Below are 14,440 nucleotides of genomic sequence, written 5' to 3'. Positions count from 1 at the left end.
GCTCTGAGCCAATGTAGATGCTGTGGCAAGGTCAAGAGGTGGAGAAGCCTGTCAGTACATTCTGTCTCTGAGGCTGTGACAACTACAAATGGGTGCTTCTAGCACCGCCCTGAGGCAGTCATTCTGTTAGACCTTGGAGCTGGACTTTCTGTAATAACATTTCAAGGGAAAATGTTAACTTTAAACATTTAAAAATATCAGACAAAGAACTGAATCTATGATGTGTCTCTGGTTAATGTCAGAATCCTTATTAGGATGGTTCATTCCTCAACATTTAAAAATGTTGAAAGTCCTAAGGTGATTGTTCTTCTTATCAGTTTCTTTGTAACTATGGTGATGTTAGGGACAGCAGCATCTATGTGGATTTTTCATTTTATTGCGAAATAGCTGAAAAGAGTGTACCAGGTTAAGACTAACTTTAAATACTTTGAAATGTGGTGTGTTAATAGTCAACCCCTTAAAAAAAAATCTTAGTATCTCAAATCTCTAAATATGTCTTATATATATGTGTGTGTGTTTTTTTTTTTCTTTTCCCCAAAGTGCTTATCAGATTGTTGTGGAAGAACTGCACCCACACCGAACCAAGAGAGAAGCCGGAGCCATGGAATGCTACCAGGTTCCTGTCACATACCAAAATGCCATGAGTGGGGGTGCACCCTATTACTTTGCTGCAGAACTCCCCCCGGGAAACCTACCTGAGCCTGCCCCATTCACTGTGGGTGACAATCGGACCTACCAAGGCTTTTGGAACCCTCCTTTGGCTCCGCGCAAAGGATACAACATCTATTTCCAGGCGATGAGCAGTGTGGAGAAGGTGAGCTTCCTCCAGGATTTGCTTTTTCCCTGCTTTGAAGAAAAGCTGAAGTCAAATTTTATAAATACTCAGTAGCATCTGTCAAGGAAAAAAAGAAAAAGAAAAAGAAAATTTGCATGTAGGGGGTTCTGTTCTCAACAGTGTGCGCAGTTTTGGGGCTACAGTAGGGCTGAGGCCGCACGCCAGTTCCCTTTCACAGGGTTCCTGTTTCCTAGTAACTGCTTCTACTCGAGCCTTCCTCAGGAAAGCCCACAATAGCAATTGAGAGTAAAATGATTTGAAAAGGTGGGTGTGCTGCTGCCGGGACTCCACCCTCAGTAACGATCAGGCATTGTTCTGTCTTCCTTGCTCAGTGGTGGCACACTTCGAGAGATTAAATTTACTGCAGGATAAACAGAATGTGTGTTCCACAGCAGGCTAATAAAACCTTATAAACTTTTCAGGGTTTTCAAGCCAAATAGTAAATAACATGTAACAATCCTCTGATGACAATGTAATAGGGCGCCTGTGGTATATCTGACTGAACCTAGACAAAAGGCAGCCTGGCGATGACTGGCTGCTGAGCCATTACAGAAGGCTGCTCTCTGTTTCCCTGGTTGCCCCTCCTTTTCCCATTTTGGACACAGTAGTTTTTGAACACTGCCGCTGATCCCAAATGAATATTGAAGAGGAAAACACAACAGGACATTAGAAACGACTGGCAGTTCCATATGTGAGAAAACAACCTGGCCTTTCATGCCTCATGCTGTTCTCTTTGGAAGATTTTCTTTCCTAAAACTTATTTTTATTTATTTATTTATTTATTTATTGGCAGACAGAGATAGGAGGGAAGACAAATGTTGAGGATAGAAATTTTCACAATTTGAAATCCAATAGAATGATGACATTTTAATGGACTCAAAGCCGTATAGGAAATTGCTGGGTTTATGCAATTGAGTCCCTAAGGTGAGCACCTGGGAGTGATACGTGATATACAATTGCATCAGTCATATTATATCTTAGAAGAGTTTAATTGGAAGACATAACAATCCTTTTGCATTTCTGCAGGGGCCGTGAGAGCTTTGGGCATTGATTAGCTGCTTTTGAATCAAAGCTTTGTTGTTTGCTTGCCTATATGGTTGGCTTGTAGGTAGCAAATAAAAAGGCCACAGCATCTTCTAAGATGTACTCCAAAGTCAGAGGCTGCCCATGGTTGAAGATGCTCTTCTCGTTTACCTTTAAAGATTGTGTATTCAGGGATGTACACTGACTCAATTAAGTCTTAGAGGAGGAAGAGTGGGGCCAAAAGTAGCTGGCCAGGGACATGTGTCTCCTACTGCCACCTGACAGCATTAAAAATAACCATATTTTTTTCTTGTCCTTTCCTACTGCTTCTACTTTGTATACCCGCTCTGTCTAGCAAGAGGAGGAAAATTATCTATGCTGAGAAACATTTAACTCCTAATAGCTAAATTAAAAGAAAGAAAGAACAGATAAATTACACCGCAACTATGATGTAATGTTTTGATGATCTTTCTAACTGCTATCATTTAGCCTTTTAGTCATGCTAGGATCCAAATGAAAGTATGTAATGTTCAGCTTTGGTCTGAGTCTGCAGTTCTCAGATGAAAATTAAATTTATATTTGGACCTGATTTTTATTAGCTTTGCAAATACATTTTTCTGATAGTTTACAAAGTACTGTGCATGAAAATAGAATGCTATGCTACTTGTCACAAACTAACCTGTTTCATTGCAAGGTAAAAACAAATATTTACATCTCTATAAAAACTAAAATATTTTTCAAAGTTCTTATTTTAGATTTTTAAGTATCCCTAGGGAGGCATATTTTTTAAAGTTCTCTTAATATTAAAATTCTGTTGTTTATAATCCCTTTTTATGACCCCAGATGGATCTTCATAATAATTATAGTTTATGAAACAGGAAAGATTATCTGTACATTGACTCTTTTTTTTCATTTTTACTCTATCAGGAAACTAAAACCCAGTGTGTACGCATCGCTACAAAAGGTAAGAGGTTTGCTTTTTTTGCTTGTTTTAAGTACACTCAACCCCTTTCTAAAATGGAAGGACTTTGTTCCCTGCTTCAGGGCTAAATATGACATTTCTGTTATAGTTAGTTCTGTGACTCACTTGGGTGTCTTTAACAAGTAATGGGGTGCTACTTCCCATCCTCTAGTACTTGACTGAAGGAATCTTGTAATGATAATAGGAAAGATCTAGAAAACCCTAGAAGGACTTATTTCTGACATTTAGTGTCTGAAAGGTCTTGTGCTGCTGATCAACCAATATCTTAGGAAAAGGTCAGCAATAGCAGATGAAAATAGCAAGTTGCTTGTTTAAAAACCTCTATTACTTTCCATCGTAGACAATCAAACATAAAAAGAACCAAGCTAATTCATGTTTATGTAAGTTTATAGGGATAGAGATTGGTCCATATCTTCATCAGTAGTGCAGTTAGATTGAAGATCATTTACTTTTTTAAAAACTTATTCTGAGAAATCAGATCTGTGATGACTAGCTAAGAGCCAGGGCAATTCCTGCTGACCTGGCATATTATGGCTTAGGTGCCTAGTTTCTTTGACAAGAGAAAACATTTGCATCTTTGAATGAATATTTAGAGTTCCAAGTGGGGGAAAGTCTCCTACATTCTCTGTGTTTTTAATTCGTTATTTAAGAGTTACTTGACTGTGCCAACAAAGGAGAAATTGCTACTTGGTGTATTCTAGCAAGAGAAACATGAAAAAGCTGTCTGCATGCAGACGTGGGCCTCCTTAAAGGGTTGGTTCTTTGGGTGGTTTGCTGCCGGAATTAGTAGCAGACCTACATTTGTGTCCAGTAGTTGATTCATTTGGGGTAAAAATGAATGGCCATATTCTGTTTGTACTGGCATCTTTCCTTACATCAGTTTTCTCCATCTAATAATCAGTCTGCCCAATCAGCATTTGTGCTTTACTCCTGATTTGTAAGGCAATAAAGAAAGACTTTCTCCTTGACTCTTGTGAATAATAAAGAAGCTTTATGCAAGAGAAAAAAATATACTTTTTCAATTCACATATGAAGATTCCCTTTGATAGTTTTTATTTAAAAAAGCAATTGTTAAAGAGAAAATATGCACAGATACATATGATGTATAAGGATTTTATTTTAAAAATTTAGCTTATGGATCAGGAATGAGAGTTGAAATTTTTAAAAGATAATAGAAGAAGGCATTTAGGTCTATATCACCTGTGTTTTTCCAGATTTAAAGTAGAACCAAAATTGTAAAAGGGTCCCACATTGACCTCTGAAGTTCTTTAGACATGTCATGCTATGCTTCTGTAACTGAGAAATGATAGCTATATATTATCCTAACTTTTTTTATTCAGTTATTTCATTATTTGCTCTTGCCTGAGATGTTTGTGTCCTTTTATCTCTCTCTCGAAACAAATTTTAAAAATGACAAATATCACACGATATTTAAACTATAGGAGGATTGAGATCCTGGAAACAGTCTTACCATGTGGCATAGAATAATTGACAGAAACTTTGAAGTGGTAAAAAATAGTCCATTATTTGTCTAATAATCTAGCTCTGCTACACTTCTGGATCTCAGGAATGCAGTGTAGTGTGGTGTAGTGAGTAAGAGAAAGGACTCTGGCCTTATACTATCTGAGTTCAAATATTGACTGTGTCCCTTAGGAATTTTTTAGAATTGAGAAAATTATGTAAACCCTCATTCCAAAAATTAAATAATAGAGTACTTACACCTTCTTATTGTTGTGAGGATTAAAATATATATAGGCCAGACACGGTGGCTCCTGGCACTTTGCAATGCCAAAGTGGGAGGATGGCTTGAGGCCAAGAGTTTGATATCAGCTTGGGTAAAATAGCAAGACCCTGTTTCTACTGAAAATTTAAAAAAAAAAAAAAAAAAAAAAAAAAAAAAAAAAAAAAAAAAATTAGCCACGCTTGATGCAGCTCGCCTGTGGTCCCAGGTACTTGGGAGGCTGAACCGAGAGCATCGCTTAAGCCCAGAAGTTCCAGTTTACGGTGAGCTATGATCGTGCCACTGTACTCCAACCTGGGTGACAGAGTGAGACCCTGTCTCTAAAATAATAAAATAAAATATATATGAAGTGCTTAAATAGTGCTTAACATATTATAAACAGTACATGTGTTAACTATCTTATCATTATACTAATAATTTTGTACTTAAGAGGGACATAATTTATGTCACACAGTTATGAATGAAATATATATAAAAACAAAACTAAATTTTCGGGATCAAGATTGCTAGGACAGGGGAGAAACTAAGGGTTTTTTGTTTGCTTGTTTTTTAATGTTTCTGCCCAGGTCTAATATATTTTCTTCTCTGAACATTTAGCATTTTTTCCACATAGGAAAAGCTAGCCCTGTTTCTACAAAAACTAAAAAAAAATTAGCCAGGCGTGGTGACATGTGCCTGTAGCTCCAGCTACTTGGAAGACGGGAAGATTGCTTCAGCCTAGGAATTTGAGGCTGCAGTGAGCTATGATTGTACCACTGCACTCCAGCCTGGGTGACAGAGTGAGACTCTGTCTCAAAAAAAAAAAAAAGAAAAGAAATGAAATGAAAAAGAAAAACTACCACATTTATTAAAGTAACATCAACTTATTGCCTGACTACATTTTAAACTAACATGCAAGTATGGTCAGCTTTGGTGTGAAATTTTTCAATATGAAAATAAAAAGTTTTCTGACAGGGCATTTTGAAGAAACATTTAATAGTCAAAATGGCATAATCATATGACTGGGAAGAGGCATGAAGGAACCTTCTGGTGAAGGAGTGGTTCAGTATTTCACAGGTGCATATGTAGGTAAAAATCTGTCGAACTGTACATTTAAAATGTGTGTACTTTACTCTTATAAATTTCTGTGTGGATATGTAGGTAGATAGGTAAAGTATTTCCCAATATAAAAAAATGAATTATACATTAAAAATTGCATGACCAGAGGTAGAAATAGCACTGAGTATATTATAGAGGAGTCTCTGGAGTTCGAAAGGCTCCCCTTGCTATCTTCAGTAAAGGTTTCCTTCTATCGGACGAGGTGCATTTTCAGTACATAAGCCACTTTCAGTGAGAAGGACAACCCTGACCAGGAATCCCTGGGCTGAATGAAAAGGGTCTAGAAGGACTTTTCTTAGTCCTGGATGACTCCTATGGGCAAGTCTTGTGTTCCACCTGTCCCACAGCCAGACCCTCCACTGTCCCCCTACCCCCATCCCCTTTCCAGTGTCAGTTGTGAGTACTGAAGAGCTAGAACCTTGCTTTCCTAATATCCTTTGTATTTAGATCAATTTTGCTGAAAAGAACTTAGTTCTCTGGAAAACCTGGTGTCCCTCCATAAGACATTCCAGTTTGTAGTGTGACCTTTTACCACACAAATTTTCTGTTCAGGCCATATGCAAGAGTCTGTTGTTTTTTTTCTCATTTTTTTGAAAACTTTAAACATTCCAAATGTAGTCTTGGACAAAGTACCTTGAACAAAGTGTGTGTTTCTCTCACTCACTCTCTCTCTGGAAATTGTTTTTCCATCCCCTTTATTTTAGAAAAAGTTGTATTTTGTATGGAGAAGCCAGAGTTCATTGTTACATGTTAGTATCATATTTAAATAGAAAATAAAACATTTTACTAAAACAAAAAAAAAACGTATTTAGCCAAGTTTGAAACTCTGATTTAATAGTCTTATACATCACTGTATGCCAGGGACAAGTACAGAGTGAGAGTCATATTAGATACAATAAATATTTGTTGAGTTGGTAATTGAATTTGAACAAAACGTAAGGTAGATGCTTCAGCTTTCATGTTTAATCAAACAAGTTACAGTACTGCCTGCAATCTTGAAAACTATCAGAGCAATATGTGAGTTAAGACAAATTTATTAAATAACTAGAGTTGTTTTTATTTCTTTAACCGTGCATTTATATTGTAATATATACTTCATATTCTAATATAGAATACTTTTGCCAAAGCTAAGACTTTATTTTAGTAACAAAGCAGTCAGTTAAAAATATAATCTATAAACTAATGTGAATTAAATTAAATTTAATCCTAGTCTGTGTCTATATCAGTTTTATTCAAATTAGTTTGCTTCAGCTGAATTCTGTGATAGGAAGACAGTTTAGCTCAAATTGTCTTTTCATTGTAATCACTGCTATTCTTATGACCATATTCTATAGCTTCTTTGCTTTCCTGGTACTCACATTTCAATGTGAAGGACCTATTCAAGTGAATTAACCAGAATGAATGAGTTGATATATTAGAGCACAGAGTCCAAAGAGAATCTAGCTATTATTACCTCTTATTACTTAAATTCGGGATGCAGGACATTATGATGAGAGATTAAAATTCTATCAAGTGTCATAAGGATGGACATAACTAAGTGGCATAAGAATGTACCATGTTTTGCTAATGAGAAACTCTGACTTCATTGGTGGATGTCTGTAAATTTTACAGTCAAAGTAGAAATAATAGTTCTGAATATTTTTATAGTTCTCAAGCATAAGATCAGAACTAGAAATTAAAAAGGAGTAACACATACAATTTTCAACATTCGTCTTTTCCCAATATCTTGAATTATTCTTAAAGTTGATGACAGTTCACCCATTACTGCTGTATATCTGGAATACCCTGTGTCTAACTGTTTTCATCTTAATTCGCTTCAAATTGGATCCCGGAACCCCTCTTTCTGCTCTCGTTGCTAATATAAGTAGACTCTTCTCCACCATGTTCCTAGAGAAATAGCCAAGTCACCGAAACAGAAAAGATATGAGTTGAGGACCTTCGAAGTTGCATGATCACTGTTTTCATCCCAACCCCGAGTTAGATGGAAGTTAAATATTTCTTTGCTTTAAAAGTAACAAACTATTATTGTTTGCATATGGAGTATTACTAGTCTAATAATTTTTGACAGAATGATAACTGGGATGCTAGGATATAGAGAGAAATGGAAAAAAACAGAACCAACCTGAAGATGATTCAAGCATTTTGCTTTTATGGAAATTAAACTGTTTTATGAGAAGATTTCTGACCTATTACCCTCTCTTTCCTGAGAAGCCTGTTGCAGGTACCTTACATTTATGGCCACGTCTACAGGAGAGAAGTGATAACATTCATTCATAAACTGATCAAACTGTCACTGTTAACTGTGGAAAGGATAGAGTTTCTAACCTAATTTATAATGCTGTAATCACATACTTAAAAGAGATTGGAAAAACATAAATTGGTACAACCTAAGGGAACTAACTTATAATCCATTTCAGAAAAAAATTCATGAAGCTAGGTGGTTATATCATCAATATTCAAAAATCAATAGCGTAGCAGCAACAAAACAGTATTTTAAGATGATGTCATTTATAATGTATCTTTAAAAATTAGAGTAGGAATATATCTGGCGAAAGATAGATTACACCTCTACACTGAACACTACAAAATCTTATTGAGAGAAATTAAACAATACCTAAATTAATGGGAAGACACACCATGTTCATGGATTAGAAGATTCAATATTGGTAAAATGTCAGTGCTCCTACATTAATGTGTAGATTTAAAGCAATCAAAATCCCAATTTTGTTTAAAAAATTAACAATCTGATTCTAAAGACAAAATGGAAATGCAAAAGAATAAGAATATGCAAGGCTACTCTTAAAATACAGTTCCTGGATGTTATCGAGGCCAATATAAAGTTATAGTGATGAAGACAGTGTGGTAATAGCACAAGAATAAAAATTCTGACCAGTGAAAGAGAAACTCCAGTAATAGATGCACACACACACATTCACCATTTTTTATGACAAAGGTAAAACTGTAGGGAAGAGGGGAAAGGATACTGTTTTCAATAAATGATAGTTTTTCCATATCTATACATTATATCTTGACCCCAACTCACACTATATAAAAAATATACAGCTACATATAAGAGTTATAACAATATAGTTTTTAGTTATATAGAACATATTTTATGATGTTACAATAGTCAAAGATTGACCCCACCATCCTCCACCAGAAAAAAAAAATAAAAATTTAAACAATTTTTTCAAAAAATAATAGGCAAGGATTTCTTAGACAGGAGATAGAAATATGCTAAACAAAAAGGAATAAATGATAAATTCTACTTAAAACCTCTTTCCTGTCAAAAGATGCTATTATGATAGTAAAATAGAATTTACAGAGGAGAAAAGATACTTGTAATACATATATCTGAAATAGGGCATATCAGAAACATATTTAAAAACTATTAAAACTAGTAAGGAGACAAGAGACAATCCACTAGAAAATGGAGAAAACACTTGAGCAGACACTTAAGAGAAAAGGAAATACAAAATGATCAATTAACCTGTGAAATGGTGCTCAACAGGAAAATACAAATTGAAACCACAATGTGATTCCACTACACCTATACTAAAATTAGTAAAATGAAAAAGTGTAGAAAATACAAGTCTTAAGAAGGGTGTAAAATAACTGGAAATCTACCATCCTGCTGGTGGGGGCATAAATTTGCGCAACCACTTTGGAAAACTGTCTAGCAACACGGACTGAAAGTAAACCTACGTCCCAACAATTCCATTCCTGGGATACTCACCAAAGAAATATGTATGTTAATACACCCAAAAACATGTATTACAAAATTTATAGCAGCACTATTTATAAAAGCAACAAACTGGAAATAACCCAGCAACAACCAGGAGTAGATTGGATAAGTAAGTTGGGTATATTCACATAATGCCATGCTCTAAAGCAAAGAATGCAAACTATGACTACACAAAGTAATATACATAAGTGTAACAAACATTATTTGAGTGAAAGCCAGACAACAAAGAATATACACTGTATTGTTTAATTTGTAAAAAAGAGATAAAATAACTAATAAAAGTTAAAAGGTATATGCAGTACCTATATAGATGTATTATGATTTAGATATTATATTATCTGGATATGTATCTGTCTGAGGGGTTCCCGAGACTACCCTCAGATTTGGTGATTCACAAGGAGGACTCAGTCATCCTGTGAGTTGTCCTATTCTCATGGCTGTGACTTATTACAGTGAAAGGATACAAAGCAGAATAAGGACAGGGAGAAGTCACATGGACAAAATTCAGAGGAAGCCAGGTGCAAGCTTCCAAGAGCCTCTTCCTATGGAATCACACAGGACATGCTTAATTTCTCCAGGACAGAATTGGGACAGCACATGTGAAATGTTGTGTATCAAGGAAGCTTATTAGAGACTCAGTTCCTAAGGTTTTTAGTGGGAACTGGTCACATGGACCCCTTCTTGCTAGCATCTGCCAAGATTCCCTACTCCCAGAAGGAAACTAGACTTTTAGCATAAAGCACATTATTTGTACAATTGAGGCACAATGAACCACTCTTCTCAGGGTGGATGGGAACCCTCCCAAATCCGAGTTCCCGGACATCAGTCCAAGGTCAACTTTGCAAGCAGCCCATTCCAATAATTTCAGTCTTAGTCCTGCTACGTTAACTCTTTTCTGTACAATAACTATATCAAGTGTCTAAAGGGCTAGTTACAAGAATATTTGAAGAAATTAGAGAAAATCCCAAAAATTATACATAACAATTAAGAAGGTAGAAAATTGGATGTATGAAAAATAATTAGAAAATTAATCATTATTGACACTAAGAGAGAAATCTGAGGAATGATTTAAGGACCTCCTTTAGATAAAGAGTTATGACATAGGATAAAGTCACCCATAGCATGTATCTCCCCCAAATCCTTCTCTAAGTAGAGAATATGGGCTTACTTTATTTGAAACACTTCTGAAAAGTATTTCTTGAAAACACTCTTTAGAACCTTCTAAGAAATGACAGCTCATTTAGTCATTTGCCATTCAGATTGTATACCAGCTTATATAATACCTTGATTCATTAATTATTTGCTGAACAATCCTAAAAATTATGTTTATCCATTACCCATTCATACTTTTACTATCTTTCTACACCCAGTATGTATGCAGTTCAGATTTTCAAACTCTTACTTGAGTAAATAAGAACAGGTATTTAAAAGCATATTTCTGGCTAGGTGCCGTGGCTCACACCTGTAATCCCAGCACTTTGGGAGGCCGAGGCAGGCGGCTCACAAGTTCAGGAGTTCGAGACCAGCCTGGCCAACATAGTGAAACCCTGTCTCTAATAAAAATACAAAAAATTAGCCGGGTGTGGTGGTGGGCACCTGTAATCCCAGCTACTTGGGAGGCTGAGACAGGAGAAGAGCTTGAACCTGGGAGGCGGAAGTTGCAGTGAGCCAAGATCATGCCACTGCACTCCAGCCCGGGCGATAGTGTGAGACTCCATCTAAAAAAAAAAAAAAAAAAAAAAAAGCATATTTCAGGTATGTTCAGGTATGGATAAAGAAAACAACAGAAAGATTAAGGAATAAAAATACATGATGACATAAAGTCTGTGAATTGTGGTGATAAGTAGATATAGCATTGAACAGAAGTTTAAGAAAGTACAGAAATCTGACCTTGGGCTCCTTAAAAACCTGACCTTAGGCCCCTCTCATTGACTACTCCTTAACCATTAGCTATGTGCTGAATAAAAGCTGGGAAACCAGAGAAATTAAAGAGGAAAGAGGGAGGGGAAAACAAAGTGGAAGCTTCACAGAGGTATCCACAGGTCATTCCAAAACCATAGTATTATGCTCACTATTAGCAACAATCTAAATGAAGAAAAGGAGAAGAAAGGAAAAGAAAGGCCACATTGCCGGTGCTTACACAAGTCTAATTCCAAGATTAAAAAAAAAAAGGTGGGGGGGTTTATTTCCTGAATAATGGACACTTCTGGTAAAGGAGCCAGAAAAAATTTAAAGACACTTTAAGCATGGCCAGACATGGTGGCTCATGCCTGTAATCCCAGTGCTTTGGGAAGCCGAGGCAAGAGATCCCTTCAGGCCAGGAGTTTGAGATCAATCTGTGCAACACAGTGAGACCCAGTCTCTACAAAATAACTTTTAAAATTAGCTGGGCATGGTGGCACACATCTATGGTAACAACTACTTGGGAGGCTGAAGCAGGATGATCATTTGAGCCCGGGAGTTCGAGGCAGCAGTGAGCCATGATCACTCCACTGCACTCCAGCTTGGGCAACAGAGCAAGACCCTGTCTGTAAAACAAAACAAAACAAAACAAAACAAAAAACAATAATCAATGCAGGAAATGTTTAGGCAACAATCATGGCAAATACAAAGACGTTAAGAAAATGAAGAGGAGATAGGAAAAAAAATGTATAAATGGAAAAGGACACTGCTAAGGAATTTAGTAACCCCAAATTCATGAATGGTTATAATCCAATAGAAAAAATATATCCAACTCTACACCATTACTTAGGTCTTAAGCCATATTTAAATTATAAATATGAAACCAAGTATCACAGGGCCAGTTCATTTATATATATTGGTTGTAGATCATTTTCAGTTTAAACTACCCCTTTTTAATTTTTGCTATTATTTTAGTATGTTTTTCTTATTCTTTGAGTCCTTTAGAAAGTGCTTTGAGGGCTGTTTACTGGAAAAAGTGAATTCAAATTGCTCTTTGCCAAAATAAACTTTGTAACTTTTCAGTTCTCTAAAGATAATGATCAAATTTGACGTTTTAATGAAATAGTTTCTTAAAATTGAAAGTGCCAAAAAACTTTCGAATGTATGGAAAGAGAAAGATGGATGTGATAGGACATTTTTTTACTCTCATGTTTAAAGTTATTTATTTCTTTGTTAAATCAAACAACTCAGGGGTTTAATTTGGATAGAAATAAAAGTCATACAGTCTCACCACCACAGCCTTTTAGAAACATGGAATCCTAGGATCAGGGAAGTTAAGTGTCTGTTTAAAGTATCATTTCATATCCTCATGACCTGTGGCAAAGCAGGATTATAAGCTGGTCCTCCTGACCCCTAGTCCATGATTCATTCTTCTCTGTGCTAAATGTTCTCCATGGTCAAGGCTCTCTGATGGTAGGGATATGAAATTGAACACAAATGAATCTGTCTTCAAAGAGTTTTTATTATTTTAAGTAATATGTGAAACTTAAGTAAAGTATGATACAAATGTGCTATGTTCAAAAGAAAAAAGACAAAGTGGCTGGAAAAGTGTAGGGAGCAATTCTTGTGTCCCACTGCAAATGGCATTAGCCGTGGATTCAGACTAGATTCTAGATTCAAATCCCCCCTCTGCTATTTATTGGCTATTAGGATTTGAACAAGTCATCTGAACTCTCTGTGCTGATGTTTTCTTATTGTATATAAAATGGAATTGGAGTTGAAAATTATTAATTTTCAGAACTAACAGAAGAGCAGAGATAATAGATGTGAAATTTCTAGTAAAGTACATGTGAGACATTTTTAATACATACTTATAATTCATTGCTATTATTACTATTATTCATAATTGCTTATGGTGGAGAAGCTAAGAGAAGAATTTTATGGAGGAAGTAACATTAAATCTTACTTTTCAAGATGGACATTATTTTGACAGTTGGAAATGAAAGGGAAGATGATCCAATTAGAAGTAATTAGGTAGAACAAAAGCTATAGGACTGGAAAACATGCTTTACATCTAAAGAATAAAAGTTTTCTGTCTCATTCATATCAATGCAGGGAAATAAAAGCTGGAAAGTTTATGTTCATATTGGACAGCTCCTTGAATTCAAACTGCATTGCAAAGGCAACAGCAAATCACTGAAAGTTTTTGAAGTGAAAGCAACTTAATCCAAGCTATATGTAACATTTTGGGTTAAACAAAATCTCAATAGCATATATGTTAGATTGATGCAGTAAAATAGTGGAGGTGAAGAAACAAGCTGAAAGCCTGGTGTAGCTCTTTGTTCTCAGCCTTTTCTCTTTTCTTCCCTTTTTTCCTTAACAATTCATCTCACAACAATTGGGGTGGGGCAGAGCATGGTAGGACCCACACCAGTGGGAGAGGAAAGAAGCAGCAGTGGCCCCCACAGACCTTGTCATAGCCTGAGCCGGATGGAAGAGGCAGTCTCACAGAGTATCAGCCTAGTGTGGCATTTCAGAAGTCAGTCAGATTCAGAAGCTTGTCTTCATGGGGACGGTGGGTGGCACAACCCCGTGTGGGAAGTCAGAGCTTGAGCAGGGAGGAGAGTGTCCACATGTGGAGGTGAACTGCTGGGGTTTTGGAGCCCAACTAGGGTGAGTACAATGTCAACACAGTAGGCAATCCACCTTGGGAAATGAGAGCCCAAGTGTGGTGAAAAGGGGACCTGTCAGGGACGCATAGCATGGTGTGAGGTGTCAGAGTCCAAACCAGATGAAAAGCTTGAGGGTGGGGAGTCAGACTCTGAGGGAGGTTAAGAGGGTGTCCATGCAAGAGGGTGGCCCATGCAGTGTGTCAGAGCCTTATCAGGTGCGTGAACTTCCAGGCAGAGGTTGGTCATGTGCAGGGTGCCTGAGTCTGCATGGAGTGAGGAGCACAGCCACACAGGGAAGGAGGTGACAGCAGAGATGGCAGAGATTACATGTGTGGCGGGGTGGGGGTGGGGGGAGAAAGTTAAAGAAAAAACACAGGTGAAACTGTGTGTATAGGTGTCTGTGTGTGTTCCATACACATAGTCCACTGAGAGGGCCTGGGAG

The 14,440-nt window shown here is 36.7% G+C and overlaps 1 protein-coding gene across 10 annotated transcripts in view; it reads left to right on the top strand.

Moving 5' to 3' along the window:
• PTPRK (protein tyrosine phosphatase receptor type K) overlaps positions 1-14,440 on the top strand; it is a 554,088-nt gene that overhangs the window by 452,118 nt on the left and 87,530 nt on the right. For all 10 annotated transcript variants that reach the window (XM_030809659.1, XM_030809654.1, XM_030809655.1 and 7 more), the window contains exons 12-13: positions 541-814; positions 2,786-2,822. In XM_030809659.1, the coding sequence (XP_030665519.1) occupies positions 541-814; positions 2,786-2,822 (311 nt within the window). The remainder of the gene's footprint in view (positions 1-540; positions 815-2,785; positions 2,823-14,440) is intronic.

Source organism: Nomascus leucogenys, chromosome 3 (assembly GCF_006542625.1).
Source record: "Nomascus leucogenys isolate Asia chromosome 3, Asia_NLE_v1, whole genome shotgun sequence".
Classification (NCBI taxonomy): domain Eukaryota; kingdom Metazoa; phylum Chordata; class Mammalia; order Primates; family Hylobatidae; genus Nomascus; species Nomascus leucogenys.
Note: the sequence above shows the minus strand (reverse complement) of the source record. Positions and strands in the feature narration are given on the sequence as shown.